A 20,377-nucleotide genomic window follows, 5' to 3' on the forward strand; every position below is an offset into this window, starting at 1 on the left:
ACTCACAGATCTACTCTTAATAAATAATAAATAATGTACATTATTTGTTAAGAGTAGATGGCTGTTGTTGTCCACTGTGGTGACTTCTTGTTTTCATATCTTTGTTCTGTGTCAATACAACATACAGGAGCAGACAAAGAGAACAAAGAAACGGGCGGGTCTTTAGAGCAAGCACCGCCCACCGAACGCACGCTCAGCTAATCAGCTCGCGGATATGCAAATGTACCCCAGCACCGCATCGTCCCTGCCCAGGCGGTGACGTCACTCGCACATCTCTCTGTCTGGCTGTGCAGAGACTCAGACAGAAGCAACAGCGGACCTGAGGGAGAGCAGCCGGGGAGGGGCCCTTTGTCAGGGAGGAATAATCTTACTATTGCCAGCGCCGGCTCTGGAGTAAACACACTGTTTTCATCCTCTCCGTGCACAGCGCAGACCGGAACGGCTCGGACCGGGATATCCAGTGTGTATTGGGGGAACGCAGGGGGTGGTTGTTATTTTGCAACACCTTGCTCCGCTTCTCTCCCCCCTCACAGCCGCACTGATTTATTTGCACGGGACATTTATTGAGAACAGGGTCCGGCGTCTCTCCCCTCCTCTTCCCCCCCTCTCTTTCTCCCCCCCGATCACTCCTTCTCCGCCCTCCTTCTTGCCTTTCATCCGACCCCGCAACGCTGCTAAGCCGCAAAGATGCCCAGCTCGCTCTTCGCCGACAACAGCTTGCAGGGGGATGCGCTGGACGAGCAGAGAGCCCTGCAGATCGCCCTGGACCAGCTCTCCCTGCTCGGCTTGGACAACGACGAGAACCCGCTCTACGACAACCAGGAGCCCCGGAAGAGGAGCGTCAACATGACGGAATGCGTCCCGGTGCCCAGCTCCGAGCATGTGGCAGAGATTGTTGGCAGACAAGGTGTGTGTTTGTGTGGGTTCAGTGTGTCGGGTTTGTCATGTTGTGCAGCTGAGCTGTGCATCCAAACGCCTCAGGTAGCAGCTGTGTGGGAGGAACACAATCCCAATACACGCTTTCCTACTGCATGCAACAACTTAACACCGCGCGGCTTGTCTGCACAAGCACCTTGGCTGCTGTGTGTTATCTTTTCTGAATGTGTAGTACCACACATCTTTATAAATCCACCTGGTAGTAGAACGTGTACTTGTGTTACCGTCTCGTCACTTGGCCACACATTGTTCCTCCTCTATAAATACTATGAGGTGGGTGGCAGCGAGCAGCAGAAGCCAATTCAATAAGTTGACATTTAAGTAGAATAAGAGCCTGCTGGGAAGAGTCTGTCTGTGTTGAATTGAAGATCTCCCCGACCCAGATCAGATGAGACACTAAGTGATACTATCCTAAGATTATATGCTTCGAGGCAAGTAATTGATCATTAAATGTTTTAAAACACGTTGGGGTTTGGTTTTGAATAGAACAGATTCCTCGTTCTGGGGACATATGGGACATTACATTAAGAGACACGTTTGAGTGAGGAGCAGCAATGAGCGCTCACGTCCGGTTATTGGTCATTATTTGGTGAAGCAGGACATGTAGGTCAGTAAGCGAGTGGAGCGGTAACCAAAGAGTGTCTGGGCTTGTTAGTAAGCGGCTTCCAGCAGGTCGGTGTGTGGCGACGAGCAGCGCAGGATCAAATTAGGACAACGGTCACGATCTTACCTTGCCACAAGCAGCAGACGCCCATAGCTGCACAGACCCAGCCTGTCCTCCAGCTGCAGGGCGGTACTGGTGCCTGGTTACATATGCGGAATCATCTCCCCTCCCTGCAATGCTGCTGCTGCTGTTGTTGTTCCCAGAAAAACAAAGGGACAGTATGGGAGCATGAACCTACCGCGACATTTATTTACATTAGATACCCTCCCCCCCCTCCACACACATACACAACCCCTTTTATTAGACCATTTGAAGGTAAACATTTATAAACTGAGCATTAACCCTCTCCTAAGGGGCTGCTTTGAGACAGCCTTGTATAAGAGACCTGGTCCTCATTTAACCTGCATCAGACGGATACTGATGGTTTAAATTTAAATGGCCTGTGCAGACTGAGTTGAGGTGGGTTCACCCTCCTCTGCATCACCCTGTACCGCTCAGCCGTCTCTGCTCTAATAATTATGTCATTCTTCCTCGACTGTTTCCTCAGCCAGACTTTTGATCAGAGAGAGATGTGCGTTGGTGATGGAAGGTGTTGGAATGCAACTTAATGTGCCGACATGCAGCGTCAGGCTAAGAAATTATTAAGTAGCTTCTTTCTCCCCACAATGCTATTAAGTGTGAGTAGAAGCTAAACAGCTGCTGTTGTAGATGTTGACTGTATTATAGTAAATGAACAGTCACATTGTGGATCCAGCAGCAAGTTGTTTTGTCCTGCTGTATGTTCGAGGCTGTGCAGCATGTGGTTTGAATTTGCTCTTCTCCAAAAAAAAAAAGGGGGGGGGGTTCATTTCTCAGACCATTGGCCTTTTGAGAGACAATAATAAACATACAGCAGCTGTTTTAAATAGTCCATAAGTAATGGTTTAACACATGACATGTTTCAAGCTGTTGTTATTTTGGGACATGTCCTCACTTTCGCCATTTGCTTCCATGCCTCAGGTTGCAAGATCAAAGCACTGCGAGCCAAGACCAACACCTACATCAAGACCCCTGTTCGAGGTGAGGAGCCTGTTTTTGTGGTGACTGGAAGAAGGGAGGACGTGGCTATGGCCAGACGGGAGATCATCTCTGCTGCCGAGCACTTCTCCATGATCAGAGCCTCCAGAAACAAAAACACCAGCCTGAACGGGAGTGGTACCCCTGTCCCTGGACCACCTAACCTGCCCGGACAGACGACCATCCAGGTGAGGGTGCCTTACCGTGTGGTGGGGTTGGTTGTTGGCCCCAAGGGTGCCACTATCAAGCGCATCCAGCAGCAGACCCACACCTACATTGTGACACCCAGTCGAGATAAGGAGCCAGTGTTTGAGGTGACGGGGATGCCAGAGAATGTGGACAGAGCACGTGAAGAGATTGAAGCCCACATCTCTATGAGGACAGGAGGCCTTATTGAGCTCCAGGATGAAAATGACTTCCATGCTAATGGCACAGATGTTGGCTTTGATCTGCACGGGCATGCCACCCTGTGGTCCAAGCCAAATGGTGGGATGACCCTCGTCCGTAAACCCTTCTCCAACTACCGCAACGACTCTTCCTCCTCTCTGGGCAGTGCCTCTACAGACTCCTACTTTGGTAATAACAGTTCACGCATGGCTGACTACAGCCCTCCCAGCCCCGCACTCAGTTACACCACCACCAACAATAATGGGAACAACAATAACAACAACATCAACGTCAACACCAATGGCAACGGTTTCGTTTACGGAAGTGAGGTGATCTCGCCTGACTGCACTGATCTGACCTTTGACTCATCACCAGGGTTTGACCCAACACAAGCCCCACCAGGTCTCCTGTGGTCCCAGTGTGATAGTCGCATAACCCCCTCCTCAACTGGAGGCAGCTCCCCCACCTCAACTTCAGCCATATTCCCCACCAATACGTCCACTAATGCCAATGGGATAGTGGCGAGTCAGAGAAGGGTTAATGGATGTACCCCACAGCCCAGACTGTCCCCTCCACTCCATAACCACACTGGAGGCCCCACTGAGCACCCGTTAGCCCAAAGGGTGCGCAGTGACCCGGTTGGTGGTCTGCTCAGTTTCCCTGGTTACTCCAGTACCATTGCCTCCCTGCCTGGCCCTCACCTACCTGGGGTTGCATGTGACTCCTCCGCCTCATCCTCTTCCTCGTCTTCATCCTCCTCCAGCTCTTCAGGAACAAGCCGAAAGGGCAGCCGTGATTGTTCGGTTTGCTTCGAAAGTGAGGTCATCGCAGCACTGGTCCCCTGTGGGCACAACCTCTTCTGTATGGAATGTGCCAATCGAATCTGTGAGAGGAGCGAGCCCAAATGCCCTGTCTGCCACACCGGCGTCACTCAGGCTATACGTATATTTTCATAAAAAGTGAAACTCTTTGACTCGTCAGTGAGACAGGCTACAATAGCAACAACAGACTCCTCATACTGCTTTAATGGTATCACCCAATCATCTGTAACGTGTACATAGATATACATATGTATGTGAGAGGCTGCAGTATCTAGAAGGAGGGACAGACACCCTTTTTGGGCTCAGTCATAGTTGTTAATAATATACTGTAGCTTGGGGAAATATTTTCAACATCTAAGTGCATGTTTTAAATATTACAGCATAGTAATCAATAGTTCTAGTAAAATTGTACCCTATATTTATGAAATGAAGAGACACAATGGGGTCATGATGGAGTTAAGTGGGTCAAACTGCAGCCGTTTGCGAGCTGAGCGTTCCAGTTTTGCCGGCTGAATGTAGTAAGAGGGAGGCCATGGCTGGGAAACGTGGAGAGCTTCCAGCTAAATAGGACTATTGACTTACAAGATACTGCAGCTTGAAGTCAGAGACCACACGGGGGAGAGGAACAACATATCCTACATATATATGTTTAGAATAAGTTTCCACAAGTTGAACGTTTTAAATGATATTAATACAGATTGAAGTATTTTATTCTTTTTTGACTTGAAAGATTATATTTCTTATTGCAAAGATGTTTACAGATATTTTAATTTAAGTTCAGTGAACTTTTTGTTGCTGGGTTTAAACCTTGTTTATTTTTTAGTATGGCCCTATGGCATTGATCACTGTATTATTTTAATATCACATGACGCTGGGTGGAAATACAAGTCCATACAATGTGTATTGCATTTGACAGTATTCTGTTGGGATGGAGTTTTTTATAGGTTCAGCAAAAAATGTCTTTTAAATCAGCTTCACCGAGCATATTTTTTATTCAGTAATATAAAAGCATATTTTATTCTATATTATTATGAAACATTGAAATGTACAAAACTTAGTAAGTTGAACACAAAGAAACAGTTTATGCTTTCTAAAATTTGTATGAATTAGATTCCAGTGGGAATTACAGGCTTCTGTTGCACCACTATAGTTTTAGTATTTCTATTTTAATACATTTGTTTACCACTTGTTTATGTATATGTAGGTGAAAATACTTGAGCGTAAATGTACTTTATTGAGCAAAGTTTAAGATTAAAGTATATTTTATTTTATGAAAGAGGGCCTTTAACCTCATGGTCAAATACTAATATTATATTTGCTGAGACAAGATTTGAAAATGTATCAAGAGTTTTATTTTTCTGACATTTAAAGTTATACATGATAAAAGTAAAACTTAAGTAATGGTGCTACTTCATCTTTTTTTTAAGTATTTCTATATAAGTCCAATAAAAATGGTACATTCATGAGGTGTCTTACTCTTCGTGTCTTTCCTGACCTGTGTTGTTTAGTTCTGCTGGTCTCCACAGCAGGTTGAGGTGAGGCTGTTGGGGATTTTTGAAGTGTAATAGTTTTCCGAACATTTGACCCCTCTCTGCTTCCTAATGGAAGCTTGGAGAAGGCAGGATTATCATAGTGGGCTTATTTTTTTAACATATGCTCTGCAGTCAGATGAGGGAACCTGACCTGCCCTATCACTGATTAACGGTGCTGTGTGACCTATACCCATACAGCCTCTTCAAAATAATATCACCTGACTCTTCTGGGTAGTGATGGATCAGAGAAACACTTAATCAAGATACTGAAAAATCGAAGAACGTAACATTTTCTCACCATAATGCTATTCATTGTTGGCTAAAGACACTGAACATTGGCCTTTAAAATCAATACTGGTGGACCTAATACAGTGGATATAATGAAAAATACCATCTAAGTTACCTGCATTCCAACAGTGTGTTAAGATCATATCAATCAGTTGTATTTCCTCTGTAATCTCCGGGATGAATCAAAGCAAACAGTATGTGTGTATCACCTTTGCTACTCCTCTGTCTGACATAAGAGAACAGTTTACTGCTCTCTTGCTCCTCTCCTCCCCCATCTCCTTCCCTGTGCTGAAGTGCTGCCTCATGTCATGTGGTCCTGGTGGAAACACTGGCGTTTAAACACATGCTTTGCTGCAAGATAGTAAATGTGGAGCAAGCAGGCCCTAATGATAAGTTTAAAATGGAAACATCCAGCACAGGCCCACAGAAACTAGCCCTATAAACCATATTATTAGGAAGCAATTTCACCACTGCGGAAAAGAGCTGACAAGTGTTTTTAGCTAAATGCACAACACATGGCCTTCACATACCGCTTGTCCCATGATCAAACATTGATAAACAGAAGGCCCATGCTTCTCCTGGCCAACGACAAGAAGAAAAGAAATACAGTATAGAGCCGACTCACATTATTTAATATTATAACTATACGTTTTTCAGACTTTTATCTAATCATTCTGTGATTCTTTAAGATAGATCTCTGTTCATTAAAAGTCTGAAATATAATGCAGGCATATTGTAGTTTTGTAGCATTGTGAACTAAAATGTGTATCTAATGTGATATTGTGTCAAATAATATTACCATGAGCATCACAGTTCACTCGACCCACACTTACTTTGAGTGAACAAAAGAGGAGACAGATGATGAAACGTTGTCCTCAAAAGAACTATTTGTGATTTTCTGCCACCAGGCATCTCTCAGTCACAACGGTAGCAATAGATGGAGTTTGGTGATGTCACAAAGCTCCCATGTTAGCTCCGCTTGTTTCTCTCCTAAATTAAAATCCAGATGCCGAATGAGGGAAATCCTTTATCTGGTTAACATATAGAGTCCAGAGGAGACCTGATAGTTGAATGGTTAGGGCACATAGCACATGCCGGCATATTTCAATAGCAGTTGGTCCATGGTTCAACACGTAGCCACCTAAGCCATTTGCTGCACAACCCTTATCTCACCTTATTTCCTGTCTCTCTTACCATCTAATGAGGGCAAAATGCCCATAAATATACTTAAAGAAAATAAAGGACCAAGAACTCGAAGAAGAAGACTTAAAACTGAATAAATGGTAAATTATTAAATATCTTAGCGGAAAAACACATCACTGACACATGCATAAAGGGGATATGACGCCACTTACTGACCAAATGAAATACACTTTGATTAAAATTACATATTTCTCCATGTTTAAAGATGACTGGAAACATTTTTGATAATGTGAGTGCACAACTCAACAACATATAACAGTTACACATTACTCCTTGTATGTATTATTTCCTCAATGGGTACACACAAAGTAGAAAGACGGTGACAGTCCTGATCTTTGAGCCATTAGCTGAAAAGACTTAAACTGTGTCAGATGACAGCTCCTCAGCCATGATGTACATTTTACAAAGCTCTGTCCGGCTGAGCATTTGGCTGCAGACGACTCTGTCTAGTGTGCCAGTCTGTGCTAACAGCAGAGGAACAACACAACATGTCTGGCATCTCGGACGCTTTGATCTACATCTCATGTATTTAATGGACTCCATTTGGACACACACATGCATGGTCAACCAGACACGCGCTCACGCACACACAGACACACACCCCACCTTCCTACAGAAACATCGGAGGGAGAAGCCATTCCTTTGCCGAGTGAATGTCTATACTTTTTTCATGCTGTGCTCTCTGCTTACCACCACTCTGTGGTTTAGCCATTACTTGATGTGATTCACCCATTTAAACACACAGTTTCTGAACCAACAGCTGTCACACATCTGGCTTTGTGTGTAATTCACAGTATATGATTGACAACAAAGACGGAGGCACTAAAGTGAGCAGGGATTTTTGTGGTGCAGGAATCAAGATAAACTTGTTATATCAGTATTTTCTTATTTAGTGAACATTGTGTTCACTAGAGTAATTATTTTACTGTACACAGCTGTCATTCATATTATCTAGTTATCCTTCATGTCATTGTGTAAAGCCTCAGCATCTGATGCAATTTATTGGAAAGTAATACTTTTCCGTCCCTGTCGTGACAGTTGTGCATATCAAGTGTGTGTGTGTGTGTGTATTGCAACTAAATATTAGATCTGCAGTCCATTAGGGTAAAGAGACAGTCAAGATATCACTCAGTAATAAATAATTGGATTGGGCATTGTGAAGTACCAGTCAGGATAAAACTGGTCAGGTCTGACAGAGTCTTACTGCCTGAGCTTTGAATGCAGAGCAACAAAGAACAACAGAGCAGTTTGTAGCTTGATATCCCAGACGTTATTTTGAAACCATTTTTTAAAACTCCACCCACACTTTCTGTCTGGTTATTGATTGCTTGGTTGGTTGGTTAGTTGGTCAGTTTGTTTACTTTATTTCAAGGGAACATGGTAGAAGGAGGGGGCATGGGCCAAGACAAAACCCATAACATTTTAGTGGACTTTTAATCAAAGGTGCAGACCCATGAATTTGTTGGCAATAATCCCTCAAGCATAAGAAAACTGTGTTTTCAATGAAAAGCTAGTAATGTAAGTAAATTTAAAGACGAGAGCAACTATAATTGCTGATGTTTCAGCAGCACTGTTTTCTTCAGCATTGAAAGGCTGACAAGATATCTATGCGGATCTGTACTGAGTAAACACATCTGTTAAAAGTAAGAGCCTATCCTTCAAGTTCTGAGGAAGTCAGAGCTTGTTAAGGCTGAATCGTCAACTCATGTAATGAAGACTGCACTGCACATCTGTCATTACAATGTGCTTCTGCCTTTTTCTCTTTTAATTCATTGAAGATTATCAAGAATTTTCATACCCTTACAATGCAGATGGCCTGTGTTATGATTTTGCTGCAGTTAAGTATGATTGAATTGAAATGTATTGACAGTCCTCCCCACGAGTTGAGCACATCTCCCCTGGTCTGAGCGAGAACGTGACACTGTACTTGACACAAGTTTAAATTTGAACCAGGCAGTTGGGTCTGCTACCCATATAGATGTTGGATTATCTGATCAACCCCCTGCTCATAGCTTTTCAGCCATTTATTTTCCAAATTCCCATTAAGTCACTGTTACATTGTGAGTACAATGTCAGATTGTCCAGAATAAAGATATTAAGTGTGTTATTATGCCACAATTATCCTTTAAAAGTTGTCTGAATTCTTATAGATGTCGAATGATTATGTCATGCAAGATTTAACTGTAAAGGTTTTGCATATATTTCACTCTTATCTTTATATTCAGAATATGTTATAGCCAGCCAGTGTGCTTCATTTGAGCTGACTTAATAATGGTTAAAGCTTCTCCTCCAGTATATCCCTGACTGAGAAGCAGTCAGAGCAGGCTGTGGGTTTTCCCCTCAACCGCTGAGGGAGGAGGGAGAGGAGGATAGAAGAGAAGGGAGGGCACTGGGTTTGTTGTTCAAAGCCCAACCTCGGCATATGCATTATAAATGCACGGTTTGAGGAACATCTCTTCCTCCCTCTCTCCCTCTCTGCTTCTTTCTCTCTCCATCTCTGTTTTTTTTCTCCCTATATGCGAGTTTCTGAGAGTGTATGTGTGCATTTATGTGTGTGTGCCTCTATGTGCATAATGGATTTTTATCCTTCGCAGAGCACAGCGGTCACAGTTTGTGTGACTCCACATGGTCTTTATTATGCCAGACGGAGAGTGTATCGGCGGAGACATACCAGACCGATGTCTGCCCTCTGTCTCTGTATCTGTACACACATTCACACAGGGAGAAATCACACACACACACACACAGAGCGACCTCTGACTCCCTTCCATTTTCACCTCTCACCTCCCTGTTTGCCAACACGTCCTGCAGTTTAAGCCTCACTTCCAATTCTATGTTTTTTCCAGCAAATGAAAGCATTTACACACACACACACACACACACACACACACACACACACACACACACACACACACACACACACACACACACACACACTGATTGTACTCTCTGTATTTGAGAGCCTGCTAATGGAAGCAAATCATGTCATGCTGTATGCTCATTCTACTTATTACTTATATATTATATATATATATACCCCTCCTCATATATGCTTGAATGCCATAATGATTTGCAGCTCCCTCCAAATGTTACTTGTGTTGGCGCCGACTAAAGTAAGATCGCTGCCCACGCTTGGAAGATGTGAACTGAACTCCATCCCGGTACAAGAGTTTTATGCAAATGCACCAACTGCAACAGTTTTAGTCCCCCTCTGTCTAGCGAGCAGACACTGACTCACGGCATGGCAGCAAGTGGAGTATAAAAAGATCCGGTCTGTCCTGCTGCTGCTGTATTTACATCTTTGATGGATGGAATAAGATTAGGTCAAATTATGATACAATGTAGCTATATCTATTTCTCTCTCCTGGATTTGCCTTAAGCACAGAACACATGTTCATAAAGCCTGAGGAGAAGCTTCACAGCAACTCTCATTAATACTCATACAAGAATAGGTCAACTTTATTTCAAAGAATGGGTCAACATTTTGAAGTGGAAATAAAGCATCAAGTCTAAAAGCAGGTGGCAACCGATAACATGTCCCTCTGATGTTTGTGTGGAAAACAGATCCATTGTCAGTGACCTGATATGTGCAGAATCAGTGTTTTTGCGACTTGCAACATATGTTAATTAATCCCATCATGATCACAATTTGCTTCCAAACAAATTGGCTGTTGCAAATGAGTTGTATATAGATTGTAACTTCTAAGGGACAGCTTTGGTATTTTCTGACAAACTGAGGCTCATAAAACTTCATGAAGAGAACCTCATTGCCTGAAATATTTGATTAAGCTTTGACAAACTATCAAAAGGTCCCAAAATTATTTTTCATCTTTAAGAATATTTCAACATGCTTTTTTCTGTAATAATGAGATGACTGCATTGATATAAATACTATGTCTAAAGTCATGCATTAAGTGCAACAAATAATTGAGGGAGCACTTCATCGTCACAGTATAACAGCAAGTCAGTTAAACTTCATGGATGGACATCAATCAGTCCATTTAGGAAGCACAAGTAATGGTGAATCCATTTCACCTGCTTTGGTGCAAATTAAGTGACAGCAGGTGCAATAAAGAGGCAAAAGCAAGATAACCTTAAAAAGGAAATGGATTTGCATGTGGTGACTCTCCTCTAGTTTTGTGTTTTGCTGGTGTCCTTGTCACTACTGGTAGAATGAGACGGTACCTGCAGCCCAATCAGATTGCACAGGTAGTCCAGCTCCTCCAGGATGAAAAATCCATATGTGGGGTTGCAAGAAGGTTTGCAGTGTCTCCCAGCACAGTCTCAAGAGCATGGAGGAGATACCAGGAGTCCAACTGCTACACAGGGAGAGCTGGACAGGGCCGTAGAATACTTCAAGACTTTATTTTTCATGTGCACAACAATAAGATTTTTCAGTCTCTGGAACTGACATTCTTGGATCACAGGCTTCCTCTATCCACGCTCAAAAATATTTAGAAAGAAACCACACATGGAACAAAATATATAGAATATAAAAAATAAAAATAAAACCAAAGTAATAAAATTAAATATGCACCTTAAATACAAATTATAATTTAAAATGAAATATATATGACTAAGTAGATACATATAAAATATAATGTAAGTAATACTGTTAGTGGTAGTGCAAATATTACAAGATGCAAGAGGAGTTTAACAGTCATGGCCTGGGCCTAGTGGTGCGGGCCCGGATGCTGCAGTACTACATGGGGAATAGGAGGAGCACTTCCTGAGCCGTACAAAATGACCTCCAGCTACAGGCTACTGCTGTGCATGTTACTGACCGAACTGTCGGAAACAGACTCCATGAGTGTGGCTTTAGGGCTCGACGTCCTCTAGTGGAAACGTTATGCTGCCTGTAACACCCAGCATGATCGGGTTGGAAGAGGGTCAGTGATGCTCCGGGGAGGCATATCCTTGGAGGGTAGCAGAGACCTCCATGTTATAGCCAACAGCTGTTAGGTACAGTGATGAAATCATCATAGCGATTGTCAGACCGTACGCTGGTACAGTGGGCCCTGGGATCCTCCTGGTGCAGGAAAATGACTGGCTTCATGTGGCCCGAGTCTGTAGGCAGTTCATGGATTATGAAGGTATTAATGCCGTTGAGTGGCCCTCACGTTCCCCTGAGCTAAATCCAATGGAGCACCTTTGGGACGTATTGTATTCGTGTAGCGGATATATAGTACCACCACAGACTATCCAGGAGCCCTGATCCTGGTCTGGGAGGTGATCCTCCAGGTAGCCATGCGCCAACTCATCAGGAGCATGCCCAGGCATTGTCTGGAGTGCATACAGGCACACGGAGGCCATACACACTACTGTGTCCGATTATAAGTGGCCATGAGGAAATTCACGCAAGTTGAATCATTCTGTGATTTCAACTTTTTACTTTGATTTTTGGTGTGGTTGTGAATCCAGCCCTCAATGGGTTGGTGATTTTGGTATTTTGATTTACGTTATTTTGTTCTCAACAAATTATACAATGTACATTCCTAAAGAATTCTGATCTAAATAACTCGATCGTCAAGATCTGATGTGTGATTTAAGTGATGGGAACTTATAACTTAAACTCCTCAAATAACAGGCTGACTTGTTGTTCTAACTGCTAATTCCACAAACATCTCTCAGTCTGTCTGTCTGGAACGCATATCTTAGAAACCGTTCATCTAATCGGCCTCACACGTGTATTGTATCTCCCAGGAAAGTGCAGTCTGATCAGATTTAACATGTTCAATATTAACAATTTGAATAGACAGGCAACCAGAGCTCTTTAGCAGTCAGTGGGGGCAGAGCAGTGTGTCTTCAGCTGTTGACCAAGACTACATCCTCAGATAAACCACAGCAATGGTTGGCAAAAGGGTCAAAGCGCCGGTGCAAATAGTCAACAGATAATTTTGATACATCATTTTTTTTTATTTCACAATATCAGGACACTGACACATGGCTGTGCTCTCATTTCCCCTCGTGGCAACAACATCCATAGAATTATAAAGCTTCCTGTTAAGATAAATGGTAAATGGTCTGTATACACGTAGCAATTGTCTAGTCTTGATGAAGTAATTCAGGATTCAGTATCTGGCCCAAGGACACTTGCAGATGGGAATGCTTGGGATCAGCTCGCCGACCTTCTGGTTAGCGGACGACCGCTCTGTCCCACCAGCCACAGCTGGCCTTAAAAAAGGAAAACTCAATGTTCGTTGTGTTGAGCTCTCATTTTGAAAAGTTTCAACTTTTCTAACTTCACTCTGCACCATAGACTGTTTATAAAACTCTCTGCTGTTACCAAATACTTGCTCATTGTGTAAAATAGGGTTTTATATTGAGTATTAGGTCTTGACGTAACTATAACTGCCTTGAGATACTGTTTGCAGTGATTATTTGCAATACATATAAAGCAAATTAAATTGATTTAATTTAAATTGAATTACACTCTTAAACTCCCAGCACTTGAGGTTAAAGTTAGGGAAAGATCATAATGAAAAAGAGTTCACAGTAACTTTAGATGACACCACATATGATATAAACCCCGTTCTCAGGTGTAATAAGCACATCCTGCGCAATCATCAGTGATCCTGCACTTAGTACTCCAATCACTTGAAACATGTTGCCTCACTAAACATAATCCAGCAAGTCATTACATTAGCTAATATACCAGCTTAAAATCATTTAGTCTTCCTGCTATTGCCAAGCTGAAGAATTTAACTTTCAAGCTCAAATTTGAAGCCTTATTTTATAAAACAAAGTGGAATAATTTGGCCTCCACATACTTGCTATCAGTTTCTTTTCTGCAGCTCAGCCTGCTTTTTGTGTCCTTTGAATGTCCTCTGAAACATATCTGGTATTGTGTTCCCTGGGCACAGAGAGGCAGATAGATAAACACTTAATTTCCCTGTCATCTAGGAAATACCCTTGGCACTCCAAAGGGATGTCTGCCTGCAGGCAGACTCTGTTAATTCTTTCAAGATTGAGATGTTTGACCACCACATGGTTTGCAATTTTACAGTACAACATAAGCTGTGGCTTGTTCGGTGGCAGATGCCTTTACTGTTTTGTTTGAGCTCTTTTCATATTTATGGTGTGCGCCAAAGGCTAAATCTCCAGCCTGTCATTATACTGGGGCTGTAGGCTTTTTTTTAAATGGTGCTCATGCTGAAATTTAAAAAAGGTTATGGATTATCTCTTTGCATGAAACCCAAACTCATGTACATGTGCACTTAACTTGAAGCCTTCTTTCATTACATCAATTATAATTGAATACACGAGATTTGATTATGAGTGTGTCAAAAGCCATATATAATATTCTTCTTTGTCATTGGTCCTTCATTATCATGCTTACCCTGTTTGCCAGGAGTCGCAAGTAATCTGTAAAGGCAAATATACATTTTACAGAAAATTTGATAAATGATGATGGTTAAATATGGTGATTTTGGTTGTGTGGGAAGTAACTGAAGTTTGTGTATTAAACAAGACTGGGGTATTTTCCCAAACCTAAACCGCTTGGCTGTGAGATTCTGAACAGTCTAAATGAAACAATATAATAATTCCAAACAAGTCTAATGTCTAATACATTCTCAGAGAAACGTTTTATGAATCGAGATGTTTGTCACTTGAACAAATTAATGAATCAACAACATTCTCCTATTACGCTCATAATTTTTTTTATCTGAATTCCTTTGACTGAATACCACACAGCATCCTCGAAGATCATTAGCAATAGAAAGGAGGATTTCTTTGAGTGATATATGTAAATAGGATTTTGTTAACAAGATTAGACCAGAATGTTTGTATTGACAAGGGTGATCACAGACTTCATCTGCCCATGTTGTCACTAGAGACTTGGTCGGGACCCCTTGGTGTCAGACAGTAACTGCTGCCGGGATCACATCTTTTTGTTTACAGCCCATCGACACTGGTATCGGCCCTTAGCACCAAAAGCTCTCTTGACATCTTACATGTTAGAAACATCATTAACGCACCCACTCACTCGCTTTGAATCCTGTGGAGGATCTCCTGCTGTGTTCTCAAATCTACTCTTTTGTAATATGTGCAGATGTTTTACTAGGGGGCTGGCAGGAGAAATTCAGCAGGAGGTCAAGAGGCTCTCACTCTGACATTTTAGTTATTCAGTCTTCACCTTTACGGTCAGAATTTTGTAAACATTTGAGCATTATGGCTAAGGATTTATATGTTAGCAGCAGATATACATAAGAACACCTATGCACACCTTCTTTTTGTTTCATTTTTAACAGGTTGTGGTATGTAAAGACTTAAAATGATGCGTAAGCACTGTTCTGGGGGTATTACTGTGGAACTGCTTTTTAATCGGCGTTGTCAGTGTTAAGGTTACCTGCTGATTCTTTTTTTACATAAATATACAAATTGTTTATACAGATCAATTGGAAGCTTGTTTGGTAAAACCAACATTATTTATTAGTATTTTGAGTCCTGAATTTGTGCTGAAACTAAATGAACATGATCCCCAAAAGTAAATTGTGCAGGAAACTTATATGACCTATCATCTTACATTTAATTGTTTAACAACCAAACTTGTGATATTACATCAGTAGTTTCAACAAATACCCCAAATCACACAATTATATTTAAGAAACAAGAGCCTGCGGTGGCCGTGGTAACGAGCTAAGGAGAAAAATCGGATGTTTCTGTTATAGATCCACAAATGTGGGCAGAAGAGTAAGGAGAAACTACCAAAAAAGTATACATTAGCAGGGGGAAAAACGTAAAAACCTCAGAGAGAGCAACATATAAGAGATCCCTCTCCCAGGACACACAGAAGTGCAGTAGATGCCATGACGTGTAAAGGAGAACATCAACAAAATAACAGTATTTACAACATTGATAAGAAGAACAGTTTGTAAAATAATAAAAAAGTGTATCAATGTTTGATTGTGTAATTGCGTAAACAATGATAGAGATGAAGGGAGCAGCAATGACAATTGAACAGATCTATTGTCAGTATTTAAACATAAATATAAAAACAAACACTCTGCCTGAAGTCAAACCAGAGAGTCTTTCCCTGCATCCATTACATATGAAGTCTTCTAATATATCTACCAGCCTGGCTGAGGACACTTGGCTGTTGGCAAAATCTCATAGGAAGCCAATACAGCAGGCATTTCCAAGACAAAACCCTCTCTCTCCCCCCACGCAAAGACAGAAAAGTGACTACAGTGACACAGATTAGTTGGTACATTGACTGTGGCTGGTGAATGAGACCCACTGCGTATCTCATGAGGAGGATGCATCCTCTCTTTCATTCCCCAGAACAGGCTGAGAAATTCAAGCCAGATCTCACTGGGTAAAATGTTATCACACAGCCATATGGCTTCACAGGCTGGAATGAATGGATAGAGTGTGCATATGACACCTACGCAGCATGAGGCCACCGTGTGCTGATATTCTTCTCTGTGACATGAAATGCTCAGATTGATTTTTCTCCCCTTTTGTCAAAGTGTTTCCTGCTTGATTCCATTCACGCCAGCTCCACACAGTGACAGTATATATTTACATCTTTGCCTTTGTTATAATGGCTTAGGCCACAGCGTCTCTCCAACACCAGCCATTACTGGTGAGCACGTTGTTTTCTCTCTAAAACACCACTTTGTCTCACTTATAAGCTGCAAAAATTACTCGGATCATATCATCTCAAGATTACACATGATATGTGTACAAGATGCCTGCCTGTTGTTTTAGGAGAATACTTTATGAAAGAGCAGAATGAGTCATTAGTATGTGGCTGTTTGGAGGAGAGGAGGTGTAATAACGGGGGTGGCTGGCAGAAGAAGACAAAGCAATCCAAATGACAGATAAGAGAGTCTCCCTGAAGCATCTTTCATATGCACTCCTTTTGTCTCCTCTTGCCCTGGGTTCTATAAGCAGGGAGCACAATTAAGTAGGCATTGTAAATCTTTGGATTAGTAATTGTCATGTGTTTCTTCATAGCGTCTTTGCTCTGTGAACTTTATTGTATTGAAAAGGGAGGTCTTGAACTGGACTTCAAACATTGTGCTTCAAACATTGTAGAAGCACAATCATTTATTAGAGTTCTTTTCGATTTCTTAAAGCTTGAATAATCAATCATTGTAGAAGTAGACATGAAAATACTTATAGTTTTGTGGGATTCTTATCTCCAGAAACCCCAGTTTGTCCGTCTCCGTGAGGATAGAACACTGCACCTGTTACATAAGGAATGTTTACGCTGCAGTCCCCAAACCCCACTTTGGTAATTCGGACCCCCTGGCAATGCAGTAACAGTCCAGCTACACAATGCTGAAAGCTAATCTATTTTCAAGCCCCTTTTACACAACCTGTTCAACGTGGGAAGTTTGTGCCTTTATTCTGCCTCACCATTCCGCATAAAAGGCATAAGCTCGGAATGGGTATGTTCACCGTTATACCAGGAGTGGAGGTAGTCACAGAGCCATGGTGGGACTGGACGCCAACTCTGGTGTGTTCAATGTCATGCTTCTGATTGCAGATCGCTGGCTTGGAATCTAAAATCACACACGGGGGCAGCAACATGTTGGGTTCTTTGGTTAAGTGTAAACAGGCAAATAGTGGCATATCTTCTAAATGGCAATGCAACAAGATCTCTGTATAAAAGATGCTACAGTTAGAACTGTTCAAATATGGGCTGGTGCACCGGCAGGCTTGTGGGGTTTCCTAAAGGCTCACAACATAAACATTTGGCACAAACAATATTCACCAATACACAAATACAACTACTGTTAAATCAATATATATATATACAGTGCTGTGAAAAAGTATTTGCCCCCTTCCTGATTTTTTACTTTTTTGCATATTTGTCACACTTAAATGATTCAGATCATCAAACGCTATCCAAACCTACTTGGCCCTATGTGAAAAAGTAATTGCCCCCTAAACCTAATAACTGGTTGTGCCACTCTTGGCGGCAAAACAACTGCAATCAAACATTTGCGATAACTGGCAATGAGTCTTTCACATCACTGTGGAGGAATATTGGCCCACTCTTCTTTGCAGAATTGTTTTAATTCAGCCACATTAGATGGTTTTCGAGCTTGAACGGCTTGTTTAAGGTCATGCCACAGCATCTCAATCGGATTTAAGTCCGGACTTTGACTAGGCCAATTAAGAGGTGGACTTGCTGGTGTGCTTCGGATCATTGTCCTGCTGAATAACCCAAGTGCGCTTGAGCTTGAGGTCACGAACTGATGGCCGGACATTCTCCTTCAGGATTTTCTGGTAGAGAGCAAATTCATGGTTCCATCAATTATGGCAAGTCGTCCAGGCCTGTAAGCTGCAAACCAGCCCCAGAACATCACACTACCACCACCATGTATGATGTTGTTTTTCTGAAATGCTGTGTTAGTTTTACGCCAGACGTAACGGGACCCACACCTTCCAAAAAGTTCAACTTTTGTTTCGTCAGTCCACAGAATATTTGCCCAAATGTCTTGGGGATCATCAAGATGTTTTTTGGCAAATGTGAGACAAGCCTTAGTGTTCTTTTTGGTCAGCAGTGTCTTTCGCCTTGGAACTCTCCCATGGATGCCATTTTTGCCCAGTGTCTTTCTTATCGCTGAATCATGAACACTGACCTTAACTGAGGCAAGTGAGGCCTGCAGTTCCTCAGATGTTGTTCTGGGGTCTTTTATGACCTCCTGGATGAGTGGTCGATGTGCTCTTGGAGTAATTTTGGTAGGCCGGCCACTCCTGGGAAGGTTAACCACGGTTCCAAGTCTTCTCCATATGTGGATAATGGCTCTCACCGTGGTTCGCTGAAGCCCAAAAGCCTTAGAGATGGCTTCGTAACCCTTTCCAGACTGATATATGTAAATTACTTTGTTTCTCATCTGTTTTTGAATTTCTTTAGATCGCGGCATGATGTGTTGCTTTTTGAGATCTTTTAGCCTACTTCACTTTGTCAGACAGGTTCTATTAAAGGGATTTCATGATTTAACAGGTCTGGCACTAATCACAGTTCATTCATGATTTATCAAGGGGGGGCAATTACTTTTTCACATAGGGCCAGGTAGGTTTGGATAGCTTTTTTCCCTTAATAAATGAAACTTTCATTTAAAAACTGCATTTTGTATTAACTTGGGTTATCTTTATTTATATTACAATTTGTTTGATGATCTGTAACAATTAAGTGTGACAAATATGCCAAAAAATAAGAAACCAGGAAGGGGGCAAATACTTTTTCACAGCACTGTATATATATATAATATTATTAATCGCTATTACTCGCATTTATGTCATAGTTCACTCAAAATAAATCGCGATTAATCGCAAATTTGTATCTATTCTAAATGTCCTTTCATTTTATTTTTTTCCCATAATTTAGTTTTCGTTTTAATGCTCTTATCAACATGGAAAAGTGGGTTGGCTTGCTTTATGCAAATGTTTTATTTGATTGAAAAACAACATTGCCAAACAGGGCGGTAGAATATACAATTATAAAGTGCACATTTCAGGTAAACAAGGACTGGAGTTAAACCATGGCTTAATTTTTTTTTTTTTTCCAAGTTTGCTGTGAACATAGCAGTCAGGCCTCTTATTTCAGAAACAATGAACCGTAACAGTTAGATTACCAATAAAAGGTAAGCCTACTATTTCATTGCTTTCAGCCAGCTACTCAAACAGACAATCAACAAAATAACAAACAAACAAAAAAATTACACAGGCAAGATCAGGCTAATTTGAAATAAATTAAACACAGAACTTTGTAGGGCTATTTGAGTCCTCCCCATATTTGTGGAAAATGTATGAAATAAGAAGTACCCTATTTCGAAATAAATAAAAACATATAGCTGCAGCCTAATAGCTTAAAAATATATATTTTAGTTGGCGAAATATTAAAACAAAAAGCGAGAGCAGTTCAGACTGGAGGCGAACACAGATACTGAAACTCGATGGAAACCAACTGCAGCTTCTGCGCAGAGCGCGATACAAAGAGTGGCGTAAATTCATAATTTGTGTGGGTCTGGCACGTCGGTTTAAAATATTGATGTCGACGTATTTTCAGCGTAGACGTCATCGATGACTAATCGCGGCAGCCCTAGTCCTGCTACAATCATAGTCTATGGTCAGCAGCCAGCAAGATCATGATCCATCATCCAGATCGGATCCACTATAGTCCAGTCATTGTCCATTGCCACTTATTAGGATCCATCAGCAGCCGCAGCCTCAGTCGTGGTCCACCACCATTATATGATGCCAACCCAACACAGGATCCGCCATTACCACTACGATGAGCCTGCACGATATAGAATCCGCCATACTGGATCCACCATTGCGACCTCTGATGCGTGGTCCACAAATCGCCATCCATGGTGCGGCCACAGTGGGCCCGGATCTGCAGGCGATAAAGCAAAGGAACTCGGGGAAGGGGTCAAGTCAGTAACATGGACTGATGAGATATGACTTACTTCAATGTGATAGGGATGAAGAAGAGGAAGAAGAAGCTCTGTGTGTCTTTTGTCATA

At 41.9% G+C, this 20,377-nt stretch overlaps 1 protein-coding gene across 1 annotated transcript; it reads left to right on the top strand.

Moving 5' to 3' along the window:
- Positions 1–285: 285 nt before the first annotated feature.
- Positions 286–5,328, top strand: mex3b (mex-3 RNA binding family member B). The gene is made up of 2 exons (XM_053421210.1): positions 286–907; positions 2,600–5,328. Exons 1-2 carry the CDS (start codon positions 688–690, stop codon positions 3,997–3,999), a joined length of 1,620 nt encoding a protein of 539 aa, XP_053277185.1. The 5' UTR covers positions 286–687; the 3' UTR covers positions 4,000–5,328.
- Positions 5,329–20,377: the final 15,049 nt, after the last annotated feature.

This window comes from Pleuronectes platessa, chromosome 1 (genome assembly GCF_947347685.1).
Source record: "Pleuronectes platessa chromosome 1, fPlePla1.1, whole genome shotgun sequence".
NCBI lineage: Eukaryota > Metazoa > Chordata > Actinopteri > Pleuronectiformes > Pleuronectidae > Pleuronectes > Pleuronectes platessa.